The 27,101-nt window shown below is 38.5% G+C and overlaps 1 protein-coding gene across 1 annotated transcript in view; it reads left to right on the top strand.

Annotated features, from left to right (window-relative positions):
* The window catches only part of LOC145770304 (uncharacterized), a 46,439-nt gene that overhangs the window by 8,201 nt on the left and 11,137 nt on the right, over window positions 1-27,101 (top strand). The window contains exons 5-12 of the mRNA XM_082581903.1: window positions 51-127; window positions 644-713; window positions 1,167-1,265; window positions 4,398-4,471; window positions 21,576-21,678; window positions 24,011-24,100; window positions 26,149-26,234; window positions 26,659-26,770. Coding sequence (XP_082438029.1) covers window positions 51-127; window positions 644-713; window positions 1,167-1,265; window positions 4,398-4,471; window positions 21,576-21,678; window positions 24,011-24,100; window positions 26,149-26,234; window positions 26,659-26,770 — 711 coding nt within the window. The remainder of the gene's footprint in view (window positions 1-50; window positions 128-643; window positions 714-1,166; window positions 1,266-4,397; window positions 4,472-21,575; window positions 21,679-24,010; window positions 24,101-26,148; window positions 26,235-26,658; window positions 26,771-27,101) is intronic.

Here is a 27,101-nt window from a genome sequence, read left to right as displayed (position 1 = left end):
ATAAAAATTAAAGCTGAATGTAACTTACTTTCTGCGCTCTTGCATTTCAGTACAGGACCTCTCTTCTGAAATTACTCTCATTTGTTGGTCCCGATATTGCTGTTGTATCTATCGACGAATACCACAGGTAGGACAGAAATGAACCTGAGGAAGGTTCCGCTTTTTTGTACTGGTTTGTCTTTAAAGACACAAGAAAGATAAGTCATTAATCGAAATAACTATCGTTGGTCAACTACTGCTATGTTAATACATAACAGTAGTTGATATAACTATGTTTGTTAAGTTTGTATGTCTGTTATGATTATATTTATGCTTAATTTGTAATATTAACAACACATACATTGCACTTGTGAATAATGTGAAATTCGAAAACTGTTTTTTGTATCTAATTGTATTTACCTTTCACTTTGGTTTCATTGATTAGTGTTGAAAGAAAGTTAAACAATAATTATTGCACAAACATAATTACAAATGGTTATACTTTGATTACAAAAATAAACAAAATTTTTCTGTGTTTTTGCACTTGATGTAAGGTGAGTTTTTGTGCTGACCGAGCGGTCTACCAGCGTGATGCCACTTTTGACTATATACATTGTTTCGAAATGCAAGACTATTTATGAATACGCGTATTTATGCACTTCAGCATAATGCTCCATGCTGGTCTATTGTCAAGAAATCCTGCAGTGCCCACAACCCCTCCAATGACTTCAAAAGTAAGCAGATTAAAAATGACTGTTTACAACTGACACATAGTGTATGCTGACTTGTACGTTTAAAGGACGCAGAATAATGTTAAAACTTTTTATCTTCTGTGAAGTTATTTCGTAAAGTAATTTTTTTTTTATTTCTCAAACAACCAAAGACACTTTCGACCACATTGGGCTCCAAGCTTTGATTGTACTGTGATTAGCTTGTAGGCTACTGTGATTTCTGCAGTAAAAACAAAGTGGCTTTATATAGTGATTAACAATTCTACGATATTGAAGTCGTAGGTACGATTTTTTCTGCCATAATCTTTGAAGTTGTTGCTTCAAAATAATTGCAAAGTGGTAAAGCAGCTACGTTTTACCATCTCACAAAGAAGGTAAATACTTGTGTGAATTGGACACTCAGATGAGCTGATTTGACTTTTTGTTGTTTATTGTTTCAACTCTTTCTTTGTTCAGCTGTTTCCTGCGCACTTTGCTATTGGAAAGCAATGTGTTGTAAACCGCAGTATTGAGGCTTTGATAATGTTACCATTCTGGACATATCGTCATACTAAAGTAAGTAAACATTTATCTCTTTAAGTTTGTTAAATTTTTTGATGTTGAACTTAATTAGCAGATTGCAGTTCTGTACGGTCTATGCTATTTTACCACAGTCGAAGAGATGCACATTTCCTTGTTTTAAGTCAAAAATTATTATTTATAGCCTTACTGTCTTCAATTTTTACCCAATAAATCGATTTCTTAACAGTTAACCGAATGCGATATAGTTAACCGACTGCAAATTTGTAAATTGCAGGTGAATAGACGCCATACTAGAAATTTAAAAAAAATATTTCAAGAACACATCACCTCGAAACTTTTTTTACGTTCTCGCTTTCATTGCCCGAACGAAATCAGTTCTCTGAGTTGCCAATTTATTTAAATTAGGTTAATTTTTATTTGAAAATTTTATAAGCCAGTTAAGATATAAAACTACTTTGGAATTTGAGATACTATGGCATCTAGCAACACTACCGAACAGCAGGAAGTATTCAATATTCTTAGCCGGTAAAGGAGAAGAATTGACAGAATTATAATCTGATCGAACATTTCTGCTTACTTTCAATCAAATAGCTTTTTCATTATTCTGATTAAGTGTTTCGGACAAACACCCATTGCTCTCATAAAAAGCAACTAAAATTCTTTTTGCTATGAACTGTATGTGTGAGGCAACGTTTTTAGTTCTTTGTAATGTCATCATCATCCATTCGGGCGTACTTACACCATCAACATAGTTTCTCCAAACGTCCTTGTCCTTCATCAAATTTGAAAGTTTGTGTTCCTATACTCCAGTGTCTTGTAATTGGTGTTGAAACATTTTTTCCTGTCGACCCCTTTTCCTTATGCCATAGTTCAGTGCTCTTCAACCGGGTATACTGTATACCCGAGTGTATACCAGATCAAACCTAGGGTATACAGCTGGAGAAGGGTATACGAAGGGTATACAGCTTAGATCTGTGATACGGTAGTGGAAGTCACAACAGAGGTACGGTGGCTATCGCGAGGAAAAGTTCTTTCCCGTGTGTTTGAACTTCGCGAACAATTTGGGGCATTTTACACTGAACACGGAGACCCAAGGGCTTCCAAGTTTTGTGACATATTCTGGATTGCAAAATTGGCATACTTGGCGTCGATTTTTGATCGTTTGAAACAAGTGAACATCAGTTTTCAAGGGAGAGGGGGTGATATATTTCGGTCAACTAGCAAGATCAATGCGCTGAAGATAAAAATTGCACTCTGGAAAGAGAATGCTTTGTCGAGGAACTTCAATGACTTTCCTGTATTAAGTCAATACATGAAAGAGTCTAGCTGGGAGTTTGAGGACGTTTCTACTGAAAATAACTTGTCTGCCTTTATTGTTGGTCACCTGAAATTACTTGCCAACAATTTGACTACGTATTTTCCTGAAGATAACGAACAATGTCTGAAAGCAAACTCGTGGATTATCCAATCATTTAATGACGAACCAACTGAGGATGAGGAATTATTGGAACTACGGGCTGATTTAAATCAAAAATACTCATTTCGAGAAGTGGATTACACAGAATGTTGGTTTCTCTTCTTGAATTTCCCGAATACAAAAATCTCGTGCAAAGAGCCATTGATTTCTTGGTGCAGATGTCCACCACTTTGTGTGAAGAAGAATTTTCCAGTCTTGTTGAGATCAAGTCAAACAAACGAAACTCGATACTTGACATTGATTTTTTGCGGGGAGGAATAGAGAAAGAGCTAACACCACGTTATGTCCAACTTGCCGAAACAATGCAACAACAAGCTAGCCATTAAGTCAACTTCAATTTTGACGTTTTTTGCACTTTTGCATGCGTAGTTTCTTGTGCCCAGTTCAAGACTACCATAACCACTTTGACAAACAATTAATTAATTATTAGTTTTTCTTTACTTCCTATGCACAATTAAACATTGCTATTTGTGAGGTGCAACACCGAATTGGCTTAGGCTGGGCAGCATTTGAAAAGAACAGAAAGATTCTAACATCCAATAAACTCCTAATCACACTGAAATCAAAAATTTTCAACACCTACGTTTTACCAGTCGTGCTGTACAGTCTAGAATGCGTAAATTGGACATCATCAACAATGAAAAAACTCACTACCTTCCAAAATCATATCATGAGAAGCATGACCAACAAAAGGCTACTTGACCACACGAAAACAGAAGATCTTTTAAATATGACAGAACTACATCCAATTGCAGCAATAATAAAATCAAAAGTTTTAAAACTGTTCAGCCACACTAAAAGATCACAATTCGGAATCAGCAAAGTTTGCACAGAAGGCAAGGTAGAAGGAAAAAGAAAACGTGGCAGACAACCAAAATGGTGGCAAGACGACATCCAATCATGGACCGGACTCAACTTGGCGACACTGAGCGAGTTGGCTCAAAATCGCCACTCTTGGAAGCAAATAACCCATGTTGATGCGCAATCTGCTACAGGCGGAGATGACGACTGATGATGATTTGTGAGGTATACGAAGTTATTAAAAATTGAAAAAAGGTGTACCACGGACAAAAAGGTTGAAGAGCACTGCCATAGTTTGTTTTTTAAAGAAAGAATATCACTAATTTCTTGTTGGATTCTAAATCAATGACCTGCCAGCTGTACGGTAGTCTTCGTCTTCTGATTGTCTCAGTGAGAGGTTGCAGGTCACCGTAAAGGTTTTTATTTGTGACGTTTTTGCTTCCAGCTTATATTGAGTGCGTCTCTTAGAAGTTTGGTGTAGCAGCCATGGAGGTGATGTCAATGTAAAGACAAGTTACGCTTTTAAATTTACTGTAGACTTTCACTTACGAGTTTGCCTGTCATAAATAGCTCAGAAAATTGATAAATTGTGCGATAGACACAATCCCATCGTCCCATTGATGTTGTCAGTTTTGTGAATAAATATGATTTAATGTTTTTTTAACTTGTAAACCAAAGGTGAAACTCATATTCGGATGCTTTTCTTCATTCTTACTTATTTTGATTTTTCTTCCACGCTAATTAAGCAGAAAAGTGACGCGAAACATGAATGGGTTTGCTACAAAAGATTCACAAATAGTGGTCCGTGGCCCCAGAAAGTTCTGAAAAACTTTTATTTAACTGACTGACTGATCAGTGATCAACATCAAACTAAATTTATATTTTAGATTTTAGGCAAAGTTTGTACGATTTGCTATCATGGGCACCAGGGCGAATTTGGAATTCTTGTCGAAGGAGAAAGGTGAAGTGACTTTTTAAAAATCTAAGTATTTTGTATAACTTTTTAATAAGATTCAGTGTCATTGACCTTTTTTTGAATAGGTATTGGGTAATGGAATACGAAATTACAGTTATACGTTTTTGGTATTTACTTTTTGCAATCACTTGTGCTTAAAAATGCGATTATATAGTATTTTTTAATTTGGAGTCACTGTGAATTGTAGTTGTGTTTTCGTACTCCTGTTTCGCACTTAAACGCGTAGTTGTGTTTTCGTACTCCTGTTTCGCACTTAAACACTTAAACAATCAATCATCATGCAATCAGCTTCTAGCTTCTCATGCCCCTAATTTCAATTTCTGTTGTTGTTTCTATATAACTTCTGCAAGATATGGCTGTAACTGCTTGATGAATACTTTTTATAGTTAGAGTTGTTATCGTACGTACATAGTGTAATCATATTAGGGTTTGACCCGGAAAAAATTCGTAACTTAACAAATTTGGTACCAAAAGAAGCGAAATTTTATGTAGATCATCATATCCAAAATCCTCTTCAATCGGCTTTGAGCAAATGGAATGGGGAGCATTTGAAATTTGCGTCTAGCGCCCCCTAACGGAAATGAACTATAATCATCTTTTCTACTACTTCCACACTGATTTCTGATTTGTTTTTTCAAATATCGCAATCTGTAGCTTTGTGAGAACATTTTGGTAAAAAATTCTGGATTTGACGTCATGATGACATCACAAGAATAATTGGAATATCGTAATTACTCTTCAATACTAGGGGATGAATGGAATGCAAGAATACTCCCAGTAAAGCCACTTTTTCTTTTCGTTTTTTTACTTTGTTGAATATAATAAGTTTAATGGGGAGTGATGGGCTACTTAAAACACGTGTTGCGCCATCTAGTGCAGAAAATGTAAATGTTGACAATCGAAAATTTCCAATGAATGCAATCGTTGGTTTGTGCATATTGTTTTGTGTTCACTTACTTGAGTAAACCTTTTAGAGCATTTAGAAAATCAATAAAAAATTGTAATACTTGCAGTAGCAATGACGTCATAATGCACTGGTTAAAAGGAATGTTTTATGGACGATCACGAATATCACTGTTATAAAGTAAATAGTAAAATTCAATATCAATCTTTGCAAATACTTATGAACAATAATCTACATGTCAAACCAAACATATCGTATCAGTAGAAGGCGTTTGAAATTAATTAAGATTGTTTCAAAAGTTTTGATTTCATGATTTCTTTTCCTGACTTGTAAATCGCTTTTTTTTTGCAACCAACACTTCAAAAAAGCTAGATTTTGAATAATTTTGACCAAATTTGAATCTGATATTTATTTTTCAACATCAAATATGTTTCTATCCGCTTCCTCGTCACTTCTAACGCTGTCTTCGTCTGATGAAACTTCGTCTTTGTCATAATTTTTACAATCCACTCCATTGCAATTACCACACGCGGAAACACATGGTAGCCCGTGCCGCCTGCAGCTGCAAACGTTGGTACTGCAAGGACTTTTTTTAGTGACGGTACAGTTACATCGTACAAAGCGAAGAATGTTATCAGGAGCCGCACTCAAATCTGTCAGAATAGGATCGTAACTCCCATTGGATAACTGACCAGCTCAGTGGCCGAGTGGTTTCGCCTTCGGCTCTGGTGCTGGTAGATCTGAGATCGATTCCAGGTCGGGTCAAACCGAAGACTTTAAAAACGGTACCGATTGTGTTCTATCCTGCATAGCGCAGTGAGAATGAGTCGGGTAATAATGTGATAACATCGTAAACCTGATACAAATTAAAAATGAGCCCTGTCGTTAAAAGACCTTAGCTGTTGTAGAGCGACAATAAATAAAACCATAACATTATTATTATTGGATAACTTCCAGCCCCAATCGAGCGGATTCAGTTCAACGCTCATCAGTGTTTTCCATTCAATCACCTGCAGATGGATTCGAAGAAAATGATACTTTGCAGCATTTTTGGTTGGAGCGAGAGACTGTGGCTTGATTATCGTTTTAGATGTTGCTGCTGCCTTCATAAACTGATGGTAGCGCAAATCTTCCATCGCCCAGTTTTCTTTCCCACCATAGCTAAAAAGATAAAAATTGTATATTAAAACTGAACACACTTCTTAAACTTTTATTGATGATTTGGTGGTAGGAACTTGACATTATCGTTATAGGCCTAATACTAATGTAACTTTTTAAGTTACCTAAACATTAACAATTTAAGTCCTTTTTGTTCTACTTCCTCTGCAGTGGCTGTTTCGTCTTCGAATACTTTAGCAGTTTCTTGGAACACCTCCCTTGTCCCAAACTTGTTCAGGGTACTAGTTTTTCCTGACATAAAATATTATAGATATAAGTAGCCTGTGCATAGCTTAACCGAAAAATTAGTAAAGAACGAAGGCAATTCCGAATATGTTCAATGTTCATTGTGTACAATTAATCAATTATATTAAAAAGAATACGGTTAGGCTTATCTAAATACAATATTTCGTAAAGTAACATTTACATCATTCAAGCAAGTAAAACCAAGTTTATCATGAAAGTTCCTAGTTGCCAAAAACAAATTGTAGGTTACCTTGTCCAAACAATGCACACGTAGTATCGCAACCCGACCAAGCATGGATGAACAAAATATGACTTGTAATGACATCTCCAGTTGATTTGACCAAATCTTCAATTTTCCAGATTTCTTTGTCACCTTTGTTGCTAGCATCAGAAAGCATGTAGAGATGCATACCATTTTTCCAGTGAAACATCAACAACACTAGAATATCAGTGTCAGCCGCTACTACAACCACATCTTTGTTGTTATCTTCTGCATACTCCAATGCTGCTGAAACGATTTGAGAGTCCGCATCTCCCAAACTGTTTCGAACATCATGACCTTCTCTTCGCAGCTCGTCTGATAGGAAAGATATGAACTGTGATTTATTCTGCTCGTTCTTCAAAAATACTTCTTGGTTGAATGTTGGGATCATTTCTAAGTTATCCAAACTTACAAAGGCACTCATTTTCCCTGTTCTTCGATTGTGTTCATGATCTTTTACGTAGGGACCATTATCATATCCATCAAAAACTATACACGATCGTCCATATTTCTTGTTTACATACTTTGTGTATTGATCCAAAATTGACCGATATGGACGATTTTTGAGCCACTTTACTTTATGCAGCAGAGCACCTCCATCCAGTATATGTAATGATTGATCCCATATGTAGGTGGAGGATGTGGCATTTTTCTTTAAAGCCTGTCCCAGTTTTGCTTTGCTTGATTTTCGCATCATCGAATTCTGAAACAGCGAGGTAGGAACGGCTGTCAGCTCATATTGGAAATAGCTTTGTATATTCTCTTCTCTCTCAATCAACACAAGCAACCTGGAAAATAGGAGCAATGGGTCGACATGCACTTTCTCCTTGTCGATTCTCACACCAATCTCTAGTGCTTCCAGCGTCTTGATCTGATCTCTCTTCTTAATTTTTGCTTCTGAATACGAAACACCGTCTAGTTCAGGGATGGCGAACCTTTTTTAGTGCATGGGTCACAAAAGAGACCTTAATCCTTGAAAAAGCAAAAGTGGGTCATACATTTAATTACATGTTAATGCAAAACTACATGTTAATGCGAAACTTGCTGCTGCATCTTCTCTGCAAGTCTTATTATCCTTGGTTGGTAACCCGTAGTTGTTAGCTTCACACATGCAGCACTCATATCTGAGCTGAGACGATTCCGTGTGCTTGATTGTATAAAATTCATGTGCGAAAATAAAGATTTGCACGAATATGAAGAACCAAACAACGTTAACAGAGCTATCGCAAATCTTTTCATAGTTTCAAACGAATTTGGCAGGGAGTTTCACTCTGTAAGAATTATATTTTCAGCATGGTTTTCAACAGCAGGAAAGTCACAACCATCCATATCCGTTTTCATTTCAATTTTTTCTAGGAGATGATTTAAGTCTACAAATTTTGTTTTCCAAACTGCACTTTCTTGAAAGTCTATCGTTTCCATTTCCAAGTTGTAAAGAAGAAGCCATTCGAAGTTTGATAATTCAAGATTTTCAAATTGAATTGCATGCGGGAAAAGAATGAACTGCCATGTATAGTATCTAGCTTTCGGAACTGGGTAAACCTTTCTGACATAACATTTTTGGTCTCCTTCGTCAGTAAAACATACTTGTTGAGTGCAGTTTGCTTTTGTTCATAAATTAAATTGGTGCTGGTAAAGTGCTTCAACAACTGAGGAAAATATTTCAGCTGACCTTGTTCAAGGTTTACAGAAAAAATAGCGAGTTTCTTCTCAAATGCTTTAATGTGCCCAAACATTGATAATACAATATTTCCACAGCCTTGCCATTTAGTATTTAACTTATTGTAATGCATTGTAAAATCAGCGAAAAAATGTAAATCATTCAACCACGTACTTTAGTTGTAGTTGTGTCAGACTGCTATATGGCACTTCGGTACGGTACTAGATTAAAATAGGGTGGGGCCTTATTACAAATATTTAGTGAAACATTTATTCTTTGCTGAAATATTTGTTTAAATTTCATTATTTTGAAAAAGACAAGTGGGTCACTGAAAATCTGTGATGGGTCACTTCGTGACCCGCGGGTCAGTGGTTCGCCATCCCTGGTCTAGTTGATGCTGGATTGCTTCACCAACACTTTCTGCATCATCACAATTGATTCCATCTCCTTCTGTTGCTGTAACTCCTGTTGCAATATTTCTTAGTACAGGCTCACTTTCATAGAAGGGGTTATGGCTTTCAATCCAAGATCGAATCTTCACCAAATCATCATTGTCTCGCTTCATACGGCTTGTTCCTAATTCTGCATGTTGATTGCTTGTTTTATGTGTGTTCCCAGTTAATGTTGTCATAGCGTCATGTATTGAAGCGCAAACATGCATCGTGTGTACCCAGGTCAGCATTACATTTTCTGTCATCCCTCTTCCACGGGTTAAGCCTCCACGTGTCTTCAGTGAGCGCATCAACACCTGTTCAATCGACAGATCAGTCCAAATTCCGTTCCAAAATCGAGCGCTTCGTCGGACAACATGATATCCGTTGAGCGTGAACTGTTCATGCAAATCTGGGAATGTTGATGGGAGGTCATTCATCATTTGCAGATAAAGTCTGGCACTCTTTGCGTAGTTGATATGACCTGTTGCAGCAAATAAATTCAACATTTGTACAGTAGCAGCTAGATGATTTTGCCAGTTACCAGTCCTTTCCGCAGCAATGAATAATTTAACGGTGTTGATACAGCGGATATATTGTACCCAAAGCTTGGCTGTACGGGAAAGAGCACCAAGTCTACTCATCATCTGTTCCATAGCACTGTTTAACTTCTCCGATACGTCACAGTTGTTGATTTCATCAGGTGGGATCTCATCATTGATAAGATTGTGGTAGATGGCCTTCAGTTTTTTTAAATCGTCTTCCGATATGGTCTCTTCTTGTAGGATTCTGCCAATGATTGTTAATCGAAGAGCACTTTGTAAGAGAAAATGGCCTCTTACTGCTCTCGCTATCGCCTTGCCTGAAATCATGTGTTGAACCGCATTTTCACCATAAACCACTTGCAAGCATTCTACAATACCGGATCCTTTCATTGTATTACCGATGCTTCCTAAGTAACTCATCAAAGTGTGGAACCCTCCAAGACGGCAAAGAATCTTCAGGAACTTTTCTGTTATTATTTCTACTGCTTTCAACCACAACGGCTGGTCGAAGGTGATGCATGGTGTTCCCGTGTTGGCTTTCCTCGACTGGTCAATCACAAATGATAATGTTGAGTAAATACAGCTGTGATCATTTGGATTTAAATTGATAATAGGTAGAAGGGAAACGTCACACTTTCCTGGGTAGGTACCTTTGCGATACGTCTGCATAAATCCCGACCAGTTTGGTCTGGTAACATCAAAAAAAGTAAACGACATTTCCCAAAGAAGGTCAATGTTCTTTTCTAGAGTTATACATAAGTGAAACTTAAGTTCTCTGATAGCACAGAATACATTTTTTGATAAAACGTTATAGTTTCTTTTGATATATTGCTCGATTGGTAAGCCTTTGCTTGCAGTTACGGAAGCTACTCGGTGTAAGCCAAAACGTTTGATTGGCTTTTCTTCGCGGATAAGACCACTTTCATTAGTTGAAACTTGGATGACTCCCATTCCATGAAAAGTATTCTTTCCGTCTAGTGTACAAAGGTTATGATCGACGTTGTCAGCGACGTATTGTGAAAATGTACCTGGTGGTAAACTAACGCTTGCTTGGGTTGCACCTTCTGAAGCCATAGCAGATTGCTTGAATCGATTGACTTCAGTGTAGGGGCTACAGAAGCCTAGTTGGTAAAGCTCATCAAGCAGCCACTTTGATCCAAAGATATGGTCCAACTCAACAGCTAAACCAAATGGTATTGGCATTACAGATGATTTAGGTTTTGCTGCTTGAACAATTATTTGACCAATACTATTTTGCTTTAGATCTGACCTGACCAGCACTTGTAGGAATGTCTTCAGAAGTTTTGGAATCCAGTCACTTGATGCATCCGATATATTCAAAGATTTTGGATAGTTTGAGGTATCATACTTTGTTTCTCGAATTTCGGCCATAATAAGTTTAGCAGCAGTTGTTACTATCCCTTCAGCATCCGTTTCTTTATGTTTCAACATTTCATTAAGGTAATAATCTGCCATGCCTTGAAAACATGCAACATTTTGTTTTCCATCAACTTCAGTAAAATGCAATTTATTTCCATATCTCTCCTGAAGTTTCTGTTTTAATCTCTTTGTGGAATAAACACTCTCTTCGCCTGCAAGCTGGACATTTTGTCATACAACTCTTTCAAACTGTGAAGTTCTGCGTCTGAATCAACTTCCAGCCATATACAGAGCATTTCAAACCAGTGAAACTTGTCTTCGTCTCTTGGGCGGCCTCTTTCTCCACAGTCTGGATCTGATGATTTCTTGTCCGCCATAAATCTTTGAAGACATGTTTTGTGGTATCTGCCTTCATGTGCAACCAGATCGTTACAGCAATTCAATCGCTTGTATACCTCCTCACTCCAAGTGTCATTTCTCCTTCGACGCTTTTCCAGCAAATTCCTGTGAAAATCCAAAAGTTTTACTACATGGATTGTATTTCTTTCGGTTTTTTTTTTATCTTCTGTGGAGATTCTTCCACATAAGAATCATTGACGTTTAAAATCACAAGATCCAATGCTTGAACGCAGCCGTTTTGTTCGAGGCTCATCGCTGGCGGTCGCTTCATTGATTTTGAAAGTTCTTCTTTTATCCGTAAAATCTCCTCGACACAATTTATGAACCAAGATTTGTGCTGCTGCTTCAACATCTCTTTCCAGCCTCTCTTCGATGCTTTCGTTTTGCCGAAGTTTGAAAAAATTTAATAATGATTGAATGCCCTTCTCTCCGACACAAATCTTTGGATTTTGATTGCTGAATCCATCCAAGCAAATGATGCACTTCTCTGATCTGCTCTCCTCGTCCATTGCCTGAAGACTATAATGTATAGGCCTAAAACCCTGATATAATAATCTATAGAACCTAATAATAAAAAGTACTATTATTTATGGAGTTTCGAACCTAAAACCTTCGGTTCACCAGTGTGACACGCTAGCCGAGTGAGCCAATATTTGTGACAAACTGAAGTAGCCAAAACATGTACATGGAGATATTTTAGGATAGCCTACGTTGAATAGGGATACATTTTGTGAAGTTGCGCCCAGCACATTTATTTACCCTTATTCAAATACAAACAAAGATATTAATCATTAGAAATCCCATATGTCGTGAAGTTCTGTTCTGTTGCTTAAAGCTTTGTGTTGATTGCAGCGGCGCCGCTGACGTGTAAGGTCGCGTCTTCCTTTACACCTTTGTTGAGTTACCATTAACACGCTGCTTGGGTGGAAGTAGGGTGGTGCTAGTATAGTTTTCTGTTGCTGTTACGTGAAGGTATATTTATGTTCTGCTATGTTTTTCAGACGCAGTGCCTATTTAGTTTATTAAAGCCATTAAATGGTGTCATCTACTTTTGTTACTTAATTCTATTCGTCACAATTTAATAAACTACATAGAAATCGAAGCTGGACGATTAGATTTAATAAACTAAAGCTAGATTTAATAAACTACATAGAAATAGTTGATAGAAAGTGCAAGTCCTGAAAGCAATCGGAGATGGCCAATAATAACTGGAAATGTCTTCAACCAGAAAAGCTATCCGTAGATCCAAATTCACCAACAGCAGAAGACGATTGGAAGTTTTGGTTCAAGACTTTTACAAACTTTGTGGAAGCCATGCCTCGTGCGGAAGGAGAGGAACCAGTCAACAAGCTCAACATATTGACAGCTTTCCTTACTGCAAACACTTGCAAAACTGTGTCTGAAGCCGACAATTTTGACGATGCAATAACAGCTCTCAAAAACTTGTACGTCAAGCCAAGGAACGAGATCTATTTGCGACATCTGCTTGCTACTGCACAACAAAAAGACGGTGAGTCAATTGACGAATTTGTTTCACGTCTAAATAATCTGAGCCGAAATTGCAACTTTGTCCCCGTCAATGCAGTAGCTTATAGAGACGACATGAAGAGAGACTCCTTAATCAGTGGGATTTCGTCCACACTCATAAGAGAGCGTCTTCTCGAAAATCAGACTTTAACTTTTGATCAAGCTTACGCCAAGGCTCGAGCTCTAGAATTGGCAAAAAGCACGTCCGAAACGTATTCTCACCACAACATGTGTGCTGTGCAAAGTTGTTCAACTGAGCTGCCGACAGTTCGACATGAGTACACTCAAAGTAAAAGCGAAGATTCGTCCAGCCAGGATCGCACAACCGCAGCAATAAGACAAACTAAAAAGCACATATCGAACAAGTTTACATGCTTTTTTTGTGGTAGTCGTAATTGGCACCGCAGAAATCAATGTCCTGCAAAAGACGAAAAATGTGATTATTGTGGCAAAACTGGCCATTATGCCAAGTGTTGCTTAAGTCGTAAGGGTGTTGTTACAAGCAATTGCATAAACTCTCCTCGTCTAGCTTCAATGTCTACACTGCATTCTACATTTTCTAAACATGTTTTAAGTGAAGTGAAAATTAACGATGCCTTCGCTAACGCTTTAATCGATACTGGAAGTACAAACAGTTATTTAAGCAAGACCTTTGTGGACAAAACCCACATTAAATATACGTCTCTTCGTTTCGTTGCAAACATGGCTAACACTTCGTTAAAAACCGACATTTATGGTATTTGTAATGTTAAACTGAAATTTGCCAATCACTTTTATGAACAGGCAGAATTTCTTATTGCTTGAATTGGTTTCTGACGCAATCATAGGCGATGATTTACTCGAACGCCATAAAAGTGTAACTTTTCAATTTAATGGTAATTTGCCTGAACTTTTTGTGTCATCTGTTATGCCTGCAGCACAAGTCGAATATCCTGAGTTGTTTTCACACTTGCTACCTACACGCAAACCAATGGCTGTTAAAACTCGTAAATTCTCATCGGCTGACCAAGAACTAATTCGAATCGAAACGGAACGATTATTACGCGAAGGCCGCATAGAGAAAAGCAATTCCCCATGGAGGGCCCAGCTCTTGATCGTCGACAATGGTAATGGAAAGAAGAGGATGTGCATTGATTACAGCCAGACAATCAACTTGTATACCTTGCTGGACGCTTACCCTTTGCCATCCATTGAATCCATAGTAAATAAAGTTGCCAAGTGGAAGTATATATCCACATTAGACTTAAAATCTGCGTACCATCAAATACCAATTTGCCCCAAAGATCGCCGTTATACCGCATTTCAGTCGTCGCACGAGCTGTAGCAATGGAAATACTTACCATTTGGATTGACAAACGCGGTACCCGCGTTTCAACGAGTAATTAACAACTTTATTGCAAAACACAAATTAAAATGCGTGAATGCCTACTTGGATAATATCACCGTGGGAGGAATGACACAACAAGAGCATAATAACAATCTCGCAGCACTACTCAAAGCTGCTAAAGAAGATCACTTTACATTTAATGAAGCAAAAAGTTTGTACAACCGCACTGAGGTTTGTTTGTTGGGTTACCAAGTTGGAGCTGGAATTATAAAACCAGATTCCCAACGTATCAAAGCATTGCAAGATTTGCCGGTACCAACAACAAAGAAAGAATTGCAGCGAATCATGGGATTGTTCGCCTACTACGCCAAATGGATCTCTAACTTCTCTGCAACAGTTAGGCCACTCGTGCAAACAGAAAAATTGCCTTTAAGTTGTGAGGCTTTGGCTGCCTTGAACAAACTGAAAACAAAGTTAACCCATGCTTCTTTACAACCAATCGACGAATCTATTCCTTTTACTGTAGAAACAGATGCTTCAGACTTTGCCATTGCCGCAACATTAAATCAAAACGGCCGTCCTGTAGCATTTCACGCGCGAACCTTATCAACTTCGGAGCAAATGCATTCAGCAATTGAAAAGGAAGCCTACGCAATTGTAGAAGCATTAAGAAAGTGGAAGCATTTACTGCTGGGAAGACACTTTAACTTGATTACGGACCAAAGAAGCGTTTCCTTTATGTTCGATTTAAAACATCCTTCCAAGGTAAAAAATGATAAAATACAACGTTGGCGTTTGGAACTTTCACCTTATAACTTTTCTACCGTTTACAGACCAGGAAATAAAAACACTGCACCTGACACCTTCTCTAGAGCAACATCGGCATCTGTGACAACAACATCAGAAGCCGCTTTAAAATTGCTACATGAATCACTTTGCCATCCTGGTATTACACGATTGTGGCATTATATGAAAACGAAAAACCTTCCTTATTCTTTGGAAGCCGTGAAAGCCGTCGCAATGCAATGCAAAGACTGCGCCGAAATTAAAGCAGCTTTTTATAAGCCCAAAGAGCAACAACACCTCATCAAAGGAACCCAACCTTTCGAAAGAATCAGTATGGATTTTAAAGGTCCTGTAGCATCCGCCACCAAGAACAGATACTTGTTGGTGATCGTGGACGAATTTTCTAGATTTCCCTTTGTATATCCGTGTGCCGACATGAAGGCATCTACTGTTATCGAAAAATTATGTGATTTATTTTCCGTGGTTGGATTTCCGTCGTATGTCCACACCGACCAGGGTGCAAATTTTATGTCGAGCGAACTGAAAGAGTGGCTGCATGGAAAGAGTATTCCGACCAGTCGGTCTACTAGATACAACCCTCGAGGCAATAGCCAAGTGGAACGATATAACGGCATAGTGTGGAAAGCTATTCTTTTGGGACTGCGAGTCTAAAAACTACCCGAGACTTTGTGGGAAAACGTGTTACCCGATGTATTACATTCGTTACGTTCACTTTTATGTACTGCTACAAACTGCACTCCCCACGAGCGTATGTTTTATCATTCTCGTAAGTCTTCAAATGGGGTATCGATGCCTGCCTGGCTATAACCAGGACCGGTGTATGTAAAACGTCATGTACGAAACAAGAGCGACTTATTTGTTGAAGATGCCGAGCTTATTGAAGCTAACCCCCAATACGCTCACGTACGCCTCAATGATGGACGTGAAACTACTGCATCATTGCGTGACTTAGCACCTAATCCTAAACAGATTACCACCACTCATGATGACGAAACGCTAACGGAGCCATTAGAAATTGATTTTGGAATGTTGGAATCAGCTCAACCTCGCTTGGATCCTGCTCCAGTTTTACAAAATGTCGAATCTTCAGAAGCTGGTCCTACCAATCCTGAACAAAACTCATCGTTACGTCGCTCCAAACGCGCCGTCCTGTTGTGCGCTATGGCTTTGATACGTGACTTAGTTTTTGCAATTTATGTATTTATTTACTGGGTTTGGCTTGAATCCTTGTAGCCTACTTGTTATAATGCCGTGATGTAATTTATGTAGTGTCGAGTTTTTCATTTAACCGGGAGTGAATGTCGTGAAGTTCTGTTCTGTTGCTTAAAGCTTTGTGTTGATTGCAGCGGCGCCGCTGACGTGTAAGGTCGCGTCTTCCTTTACACCTTTGTTGAGTTACTATTAACACGCTGCTTGGGTTGAAGTAGGGTGGTGCTAGTATAGTTTTCTGTTGCTGTTACGTGAAGGTATATTTATGTTCTGCTATGTTTTACAGACGCAGTGCCTATATAGTTTATTAAAGCCATTAAATGGTGTCATCTACTTTTGTTACTTAATTCTATTCGTCACACCATATGCTCTATAGCCTAACTATAAACAATCCGGTTTACATCGATTCGAAATAGAATCAATGTAGTAGCCTACCGACCATACCAACAGGAATGCACGTGTCTGACACTCTAAAGCAGTTCGCCTTCAGATATCAACTGCTCCTCGTACTGAAACGGTACAACTGTGATTATGAACTAGGTGATCATGGTTTCACCCTGTTTGAAGTTCAAGTCAGTCTACGCACAACAAAGAGCCTGTGAATTACGTCGAAATTGCATGCTTTTATCACCCAGATCACATATGACAAGCCGACAATGCTAAAGTAACCCAGTTTTACATAGAAAAGAGATTTCTGGTCGTTACAATTATATAAGAAAACTTTGCATTGCATTACACATACAAGTTGTTGTTTATTAATTTTATTTTTTTCTGTTGTCACTACAGTACGGTAGTACAGTAGGCTGTATAAATCCGAAATTTTGTTTTTCTACATCATTCGCTCTGAAGATGCGCATTGCCATGATGCGCGAAACGCCAGTGCAGCAATAAACAACGTATCTGTTTCTGCTTTTCCTTTCGCATTCATCAGATGAACGCTGCAATTATTGCTAGAAAAGATACGTAATATTCCTGGTAAATATCCAAACTTCTCAGTATTCACTTTATTTGAAAATCGAAAAAGTGAGTTTTGACAAAATTAGATAGAAATTATTTAAAAAAAGGGGCGATTACTTTAAACCCGTATCAACGTAAAGTCAATCGGGGATCCGCGTAAAGCAGATACAAAAGCATCAAAAATTTAAGAAAAATGTGAACACTATAATATAAACGACGACCTTTTAGAGTACATGCATAAAAGTGAGACAAAGTCCAATTTGAAATTCTTCTGTTGTATTTTTCCAGTTAGAAATTCTTATGTTGCATATCGCGCGATTTCGGGTATTGAACCCTCTTCAGTACAACTATTATCAACAGCATAGTACAGTAAAATTTACAGCAGTTCACTTTAAAAAAAATGACTAAAAATGTTATTTGGTTGCTAAGAAACAAATTAGTCTGCGAAATTAGTCTACGAGCAGTAATAATGACAATTTTTATGCAAATTATGAAGGTAATTAGGTCATAGGCTAAAGTGACAAACTTTAGTTGCAACAATAAAAAGTACGAGAATATTAAGCATTCGGCGAAGTATTTAAATGTAAACAACAAACAATGGGGTCAGTCAAGCTGACATACGCCAAAGCCTGTTTTACAACTGTTTTATTCGCATCAACAGCGCACGGGTACAAAGGATTGACACGGCGAGAGAGCACAAACAAACATAGCCAGGTCGAAGACTTTAGTAAACCGGCCTGCCACACCCCGCGGCGGCGGGGAGCGGCGTGATTTAGGGGTGAAGATGCACCCGGAGGGGTAAGTCCACCAGCTTAGGTCGCGGTGGCCAGGCTGGGGAGTCGAGGTAGCCTACCTGTGGAGGGAGAGTGTGGATCGAAAACGTTACATGACCCGTCCGCAAATTTAGATTGGCGGAGCGGGCCAGGGAGACAGGCTCTTTCTGCATAGCCCAGAAAGATGGCCTGCGACGGGCCGGGCGATCCGTCGCGTGTGGACGCTGGAACCGGCAGTAATTGACCGCCGGCGGCGCCCACGCCCCCTTCACGCGACCTCGGCGCAGGTAGGCTACTTGACTCTTATACCCGGTCTGCCAGTAGGCAGAGCGGATAAAATTGGGGTCTACCATGAGGAAGAAAGTCAACTATTTAAGAGTAATTTGGCTCTCGTGGCAGACGAAATTCAAATAAAAATGTGGAGCAGAGGCTCGATTAATCAATAGAAACAAAAAATATAGGTGGGAATGTAGCCTAATACATACTCACTGGAGAAGAGTAAGCTTTGATTCGGCGAGCACGGATGTGCACTGGCCAGACGTTGAGGCAGGTTCGCCCAGCTGGGTCGGGGAGGCTAGCGATCGAAACCAGAAGCACTGATAGGCTACATTACAAGGAAAAAGTAGAAAATTGGGGTGGAAATTTTGAGGCTGCATCGAGTTGATCAATGCGTTGAAAGCAGAGCGAGGTTGATCCGAGCGGGCAAGAACAGTGTTACAAGGCGAAGGCAGCGTAAGATAATTCGAAACAATCGATTGATTAATTCATAGAGATCTAGTGATGATTGAAGTTACTAAATTGCTGTTTTTAAACCAGTCTCGATTCACAATGTGAATCGATTCACAAATTATCCTTTGTTCAATTTTGAATGCTTGTGCTTGATGAGACTGGAGCATTATAAAAAAGATGACACTGGTTTATAGACATAAGGTGATGAATTTTAAGACAATTGATATAAGGTTATGACGTCTAAACGGTTTGCTGTCTTGCGCGCTCGGATACTTACTGCAACGTTTCTGTTATTGGGGAATAAGTTTCTGATCGCTGAAGTCGTCTTTTCTATGACGTAGCCCCTCCACAAGTGAGCCCGGCGTTCCAAGCTTTCCAGACGCGGAAGCATCCTTTGATTGAGAGGGAAGCCACTTTTCTAGCCACCTCTGCTACCCCACGAGAAGGAACGCCAAAGGCCGTCAGAGCTCGAGAGCTCGTCGGGGCATAGCTCCCGAGGGAGCCTACGACGAACGGAAGTGACAGGACGTCCCTGCAAGGGCGCTTCCTGTCTTCCTTTATGTTGACACATAACTCGCCGTACTTGTCGTGTTTCCTGTCGGCGGCTTTTCGAAGAGAATCCGCGCCGTTGTCGAACGGACATGTGACGTCACATACGACCGTGACACCGTCAGGGCGTTGCAGGACGATGTCAGGACGCAGATCGGCACCGCCCGCTTCCACGTGCTGTGGAACCGTACTATCTATGGATCTATGTTGTTTACATTTAAATACTTCGCCGAATGCTTAATATTCTCGTACTTTTTATTGTTGCAACTAAAGTTTGTCACTTTAGCCTATGACCTAATTACCTTCATAATTTGCATAAAAATTGTCATTGTGAATCGAGACTGGTTTAAAAACAGCAATTTAGTAACTTCAATCATCACTAGATCTCTATGTATTAATCGATCGATTGTTTCGAATTACCTTACGCTGCCTTCGCCTTGTAACACTGTTCTTGCCCGCTCGGATCAACCTCGCTCTGCTTTCAACGCATTGATCAACACGATCCCCTGATCAACTCGATGCAGCCTCAAAATTTCCACCCCAATTTTCTACTTTTTCCTTGTAATGTAGCCTATCAGTGCCTCTGGTTTCGATCGCTAGCCTCCCCGACCCAGCTGGGCGAACCTGCCTCAACGTCTGGCCAGTGCACATCCGTGCACGCCGAATCAAAGCTTACCCTTCTCCAGTGAGCATGTATTACATTCCCACCTATATTTTTTGTTTCTATTGATTAATCGGGCCTCTGCTCCACATTTTTATTTGAATTTCGTCTGCCACGAGAGCCAAATTACTCTTAAATAGTTGACTCTCTTCCTCATGGTAGACCCCAATTTTATCCGCTCTGCCTACTGGCAGACCGGGTATAAGAGTCAAGTAGCCTACCTGCGCCGAGGTCGCGTGAAGGTGACGTGGCCGCCGCCGGCGGTCAATTACTGCCGGTTCCAGCGTCCACACGCGACGGATCGCCCGGCCCGTCGCAGGCCATCTTTCTGGGCTATGCAGAAAGAGCCTGTCTCCCTGGCCCGCTCCGCCAATCTAAATTTGCGGACGGGTCATGTAACGTTTTCGATCCACACTCTCCCTCCACAGGTAGGCTACCTCGACTCCCCAGCCTGGCCACCGCGACCTAAGCTGGTGGACTTACCCCTCCGGGTGCATCGTCACCCCTAAATCACGCCGCTCCCCGCCGCCGCGGGGTGTGGCAGGCCGGTTTATTAAAGTCTTCGACCTTGCTATGTTTGTTTGTGCTCTCTCGCCGTGTCAATCCTTTGTACCCGTGCGCTGTTGATGCGAATAAAACAGTTGTAAAACAGGCTTTGGCGTATGTCAGCTTGACTGACCCCATTGTTTGTTGTTTACATTTAAATACTTCGCCGAATGCTTAATATTCTCGTACTTTTTATTGTTGCAACTAAAGTTTGTCACTTTAGCCTATGACCTAATTACCTTCATAATTTGCATAAAAATTGTCATTGTTACTGCTCGTAGACTAATTTCGCAGACTAATTTGTTTCTTAGCAACCAAATAACATTTTTAGTCATTTTTTTTAAAGTGAACTGCTGTAAATTTTACTGTACTATGCTGTTGATAATAGTTGTACTGAAGAGGGTTCAATACCCGAAATCGCGCGATATGCAACATAAGAATTTCTAACTGGAAAAATACAACAGAAGAATTTCAAATTGGACTTTGTCTCACTTTTATGCATGTACTCTAAAAGGTCGTCGTTTATATTATAGTGTTCACATTTTTCTTAGATAGAAATACCTATCTTTACTAAATTTGCTATCAAATTTTTTGCTCAAAACCGATTAAAGACGATTTTGGATATATTAATCTACATAAAATTGCGCTTCTTTTGGTACCAAATTTGTTAAGTTACGAATTTTTTCCGGGTTGGCCCTTTTTTTGGCTTAGATGACTACACTACAACAGTGCACCGAATATTCACATATTTGACAAAATATGTCAACTTACAGTACTGATCAGCCATGTAACACCAACATCAAAGAGAGTTTAGCATGGTAGTTTTGTATAGGTATATAATGTGGTATATACAATACGCGTACTAGAAACACTGGAAAAGTTGATAACACCAAGTTAAGCAAGTTTTAAGGATCTATTCGCATCTCGGTAGAAAGTGATCAATAGCTTGTGACGCTTTTGCAAATTCGAAATGGGATTTTTCGTAGATCTATAGTATCTATAAAAGATTTTTATTTCAGTTTTTTAATCACAACCGATTATTTGGATTTGAGAGCAGACGCGGAAAAACAATGCAAAGGCACCAGTGACCGCTTGAACTTACCATCTTCGTATCCATTTCGTGTACGTCAATTTCATTTGCTTTGCGGTTTTAGTGGTTTCTACAGTTATTAGATGTAAACTGTGTCTAAAAGTAGTGTTGGTAGTTGTTTTTGGGCAGTGCATTTTAAAGACAACTCCCATGCGTGATCTGGTATTTATTCGCTCTGGATTCTTTGCTTGAAACACAAACAGAGCAGCTCTATCACATATTTGTGTCGGTTTAAAGTTACTGCAAGAGCTGGCATTAATACATGTTGACATCTCTTACTGCGGTGTTTGGTAGCTTATTTTTAGAAGTGGGCTTTATAAACAGATCTTCTTCTGCTTTTGCTCTCTTAGTGCTTCTGTTGCTTTCTAACACTGTCTGATACTTTAATTTTTCTACCAAAATGCTTCGGACTGTTTCTTTGTCAAGTCCAAGTTCGCCAGCCATAATTCGAATAGTGAGCCGGCGGTCACTGCGAACCAACTGACGAACCTTTTCGATGTTTGCATCTGTCTTGGAAGTGGAAGGCCTTCCTGATTTGGGATCATCATCCACATCCTCCCTGCCCTCCACAAATCGCTTGTGCCATTCAAACACTCTTGCTCTCGACATGCAAGAATCACCATAAGCCTCACGCAACATCTTCAAAGTCTCTGTTGCTGTTTTTCCAAGTTTAACCTATGGTTTAACACAAAATGTGATGTTGATTCTTTATTCAGTTGTCATTTTGCAAAATTGAAAACAAAATTACTTTATTCAATAAAAAAGTTTAATGGAAATTGTTAACACATACTTTACCATCTTCACTTAACTCTCCCTAAAAACAAACGCAACAATGTCATTGTGACAACACATCTGTCGAACACAGTGCTTCCACTTTTACAAAGCTAAATTACCACTTGTATTACCACATTTGTCTTCAGATTACCACATTTTTTACTGTGATTTTCTTCCCGATTTCAACCGTATTTGGACTTACTTTTACATTAACAAAGTGGCTATTTTTACCGACTTGTTACCATGGTTACAATCAGGCGTTGCCAGAGTTAGGATTTAAGTTAGGCAGGGTTAAGGTAAGGGTTACACTTAGTAATAAGGTTAGGGTTTTGATCTTTTCCCAGAACTAAAAAAAATTTCCAAAATACAAGTTTTTGTTTTCAAGAGCTTTAAACTTTTCTCAAATTAAAGCAGAATTCCTTATCTGGCAACGCTATTATTTGGCTATATTTACACTATAAAAATATAGTGACACTGACAGTACTGGTAAAAAGCTTTATAGCCTAGGCTAGTGAGTAGTAGGTCTAAAACAACTACCGGTACTCAGTTTATAACAGTACCGGTTATTAACAGTTATTAAAACGTCCGAAATAAGTAAGCAAAGTACTGTATTTGACACCGCAGCAGGAATCTGAAAGACATTTTGACTATGATCACATGGTCACCCTACGTTTAAAGTCAAATGTCACGACACATTCCAAAATCAAACTGAAAAACAGCTGAACATGCTATTATAAATAGTTATTTGCATATCTGTTCGATTTCGGAAGACAATAGTTTAAATACTTTTATTTGTTGATAGTATTTTATGTCAAATTTATAATTTCCACATTTTGGCAATATTGCCACATAAAATTTCCATATTACCACTAAATTACCACAAATTTTTCATTACCACATTTTTACCACAAGCATGATGAAATTTCCACAATTGTGGTAATTTCCACCAAAGTGGAAGCACTGTCTCGAACACTCAACAGATGTTATGAAACTCTGTGAAAACATTGATTCGAGTGAGACTTTTGTATTACGCAATCTGTGGCGTCAGTCTCGTTTCTTTTTAGCCAGACCTCGTATGTGCTTGTTTTCACCTTTTTTCTATCTTCTACCTTTTTCTAGACCTTTGGTATGTTTGGCATATTTTGTTTTTCGTTGTGTTATGGTCAGAAATAAAAACAAATTGAACTCAACTTTCACTGAAATATAAAATCGATCGAACCACCTTTAAATATAAGCTTACTCCAATGTAACTTAACAGTGAATGTTGTTCCTCCTAAAGAAACAACTTTGCTAAAACTGACAAAAATAACATAACTATCCTCTAAGTACTGTGTAGTCTACAACCTACATGTAATTATATAGTTGTATATGCTTAAAGTACATATTAGGCTATTCTAGGTGCAAAACATGATAGAATGTGCACTGCCTTAAAAAGTAAACTGTCTTGAAAAAAAACTTTTTTGGGAAAAATTTGTTTAAAATAAGAACCACTATGCTTTGTCACGTTATCAACAATCACTGTTATCTTTCTGAGACGTGAGTTTTGTGATTTTACAGAAAAATTATTGTTTTAATGTGTATGCATCGCAGGTTGGTCAGGTTGTGCAATTTGAAATCGGTCGTGAACAACGCTGTGAACGTATGCTGACCGACTTCAAAATTCCGAAGAGTTTCTTGAAGGTAAGGCATAAGAAATTAAAGGGTGTCCGAAATTCAACGGAGTTAGTCACGAAAAGTTTAATTTGAAGCAAAATTAGGACAATAATTTTGCATCAACACCAAGGTTATTAAAAAGCGTTTTGCTGTAATGAAATCCAGTTCATCCGGGTTTTATGGGTAAAAATGTTTTCACTGGTTAAAATAACCGGCTTTGTGGATAAAAACAGATTAATGTTATTTTTTTTGTGTTTAATACACAGCTATAGTATATTATATTTTGTTTAAATGCTTTTTACATGGGTTTTATGAGCACGAGTTGAGAATTTATAAGCTTTATGTCTTTTTCAACCATAGACAGATAAAACCAAGCAACCACACAGCATTTACCATAATACATTAAAGTGAACATAAACTACGAACGTTTTCGGCCATACACACGTTAGCCCTTCTCAAGTAACGAAAATAACTGATTTTACATCTACATTGAAATAAATAACTGATCTACACAATGAATTGAAAAACGAAATGCATAAAATGAAACGGCAAATCGCCAGTTTGTAAATTATAGTTTAATTTATAGTTTATGTTCACTTTAATATATTATGTCAATTGCTTGGTTTTATCTGTCTATGGTTGATGAAAGTGACCTCTTTACCAAAATTGTATTATGTTTATTGAGCAGTGATCGATTTCAGTTGATAGGGATTGCTCATTTTTATGCAGACACCATGTAAAAATCTGGATTTGTAAGTTAAAGTCTAACCCGCTACAACCCTGGCTAAAATAAAACATTTCGTAGCTTTAAAGGCCTACTAAATGAAATTTTCAAACGGGAATTAAGCATTAAAATGCGTAAACTGAACATTCAAGAATACATTTCATAAAAAATTTCTGAAAAAAATTGTTTTCAATGGCGCTGACAAGGTGCAAAGTCCAATGTTTCATTTATTTTTTGCAAAATGACCAAAAAGTGGAAAAACTACTTGAGAATACGTCACCAGCGACTAGCAGAAGCAATATCAAAAGTCTTTTAGCGCGTTGGGTTGGAAATTTCAGACGTGTTGCGTTCCAAGAATTTTCACATTGATTCAAGGCCTGGACACGTTGAATCCATGTAAAAAAAATGCTGATTACTCCACGCCTGCTGAATTGCCTAGATGAAATCGTTTCACAAGCCTTGGTGGAGTTTGCCTTCAAAAACTTGTTTTTTTGCATTGTCATTTTACATTGATTGAAGGCCTGAATACGTTGAATGAGGCTGATTTAATGTTTGAAGAACAATATCTGCCGTTTGAAACTCTGGTTAATGAGAAAATACATACAATTAATTCGCACGCAGTAAAAACTATTGCCCGATCAGCTGATTGCTAGTCGTTGGTGACGTAGACTGTATAATCGCACGCTTCGCTGCTCACCCCCATTTCCGTTTTGAAAGCCCTGACAAAAACACGCGCGGAATGCTGATCAGACCGCAATGGGGCCAAATTTTATTCAAATTCGTTTTATGGTAGCATGTTAAACACAAAGAACGTGGAAAATCGCCAAGTCAGGTTTTTCATTTAGTATAACTTTAAAAGGTAGCGTCCCCCCAGTTGGTTAGTGCGTGACTTCGTGAACGAAGAAACTTCAAGATCAAGTGGTGCTGGTTCGACTCTCAGAGTGTTTTCTTGAGCAACGCATTCTAAGAACTTCATTCAGCTGGATCTTCCACGGCAACAACACTTCAACAATAGGAAACCTCACTCTGTCAATCTCAATAACCGGCCCTGCGTCAAAAACCTCTACAAGTATGCGAAACTACCAGGAATAACCTATCAAGACTTTGTCGTCAGTCCGAGGATAAAGATTCAAAAACCAAGCCATAGCGCTATAATCTACTAGCCTCACATACATGCAAAGTTGTTGTGTTGTGTTCTCGATGAAGAGTTGCAGACCACTTATCTAATGATTGTACACGTTACAGGCCCACAGTACAAAGTTTGTTTTGTATACTTTGAAAAGTTGTGTTACATCGTAAGCAGTAAGCACATGTTTTTGACTTTGGTAATGTAATGCAAGCTCTTTTTTAGGTCGTTCGAGAAGAATGTGCAACATTTTTAGGCTATAATGCTCCCGGCCGTGCACAGATTGAATTCCAACTTACCGTAGAAAACAGGTAAAGGTTATGTTGCAATTTATACCAATCTTTAAAAATCATTTTCAAGCAGTTCAACCCTACTTAATAATTAAAATCTTTATTTTGAAAATTTTAATTTTTACAAGCAACTGCAGTATTTATGCGACGCCGCTTGCTATTTGTGTTTTGTTGCTTCCACTTCACTGGTTGACGCAAGACAACAAACTATCTGTATGTTTTCGTTGCCAGTCGGAAGAGTGTTGATGTACCTAAATTCGGTTTTCGTTTCAGAATTGAATTTTTATTATTTGTACTGTATATTTTCTCCAACTATAAAACCCTGGTTTTGAATTCGGCTTGAATTAGAAGCCAAGTCTACGAAAAACTACGATGAAAGCTTCAGCGCACCGCCTTAGTTTTCAACGAATGTGGTTGCGTTCACATCGTTTATTGTTTGTTACAGCGCTTTTTGTCAGAATTTCTCTCTGAACATACCCACGGTGTATCTCATAGATGTACCAAAACCAAGAGAGACCGTCCACAAAAAAATGATTAAGCAACTTCATTCGATTCAAGTGAGAAAAAAAATCACCTTTATATGATAGAGACACTTTGTAGCGGACGATCAAACTTTAACTTCAAACTAGTTCTTTACCATGTAAAATTAGTTTAGAATTATTTTAAATGTTGGTAATACTTGTATAAATCTGTTATTTTACACCGTTGGTTTACGACACCGATATAATACGATGAATGGTATGCGGCATCCATAAAACACTTTTCAAAAGTTTCCAAAATGACTTAAATAGATGGTATGCTCGTTTTTTGTTTTTTTTTAAAACATTTAACATTTTAACATTAAACATTTTAAACACATAAAACATTTGGGCGCTGATGATATCAGAA

The sequence above is a fragment of the Aplidium turbinatum genome, chromosome 5 (assembly GCF_918807975.1).
Source record: "Aplidium turbinatum chromosome 5, kaAplTurb1.1, whole genome shotgun sequence".
NCBI lineage: Eukaryota > Metazoa > Chordata > Ascidiacea > Aplousobranchia > Polyclinidae > Aplidium > Aplidium turbinatum.
Note: the sequence above shows the minus strand (reverse complement) of the source record. Positions and strands in the feature narration are given on the sequence as shown.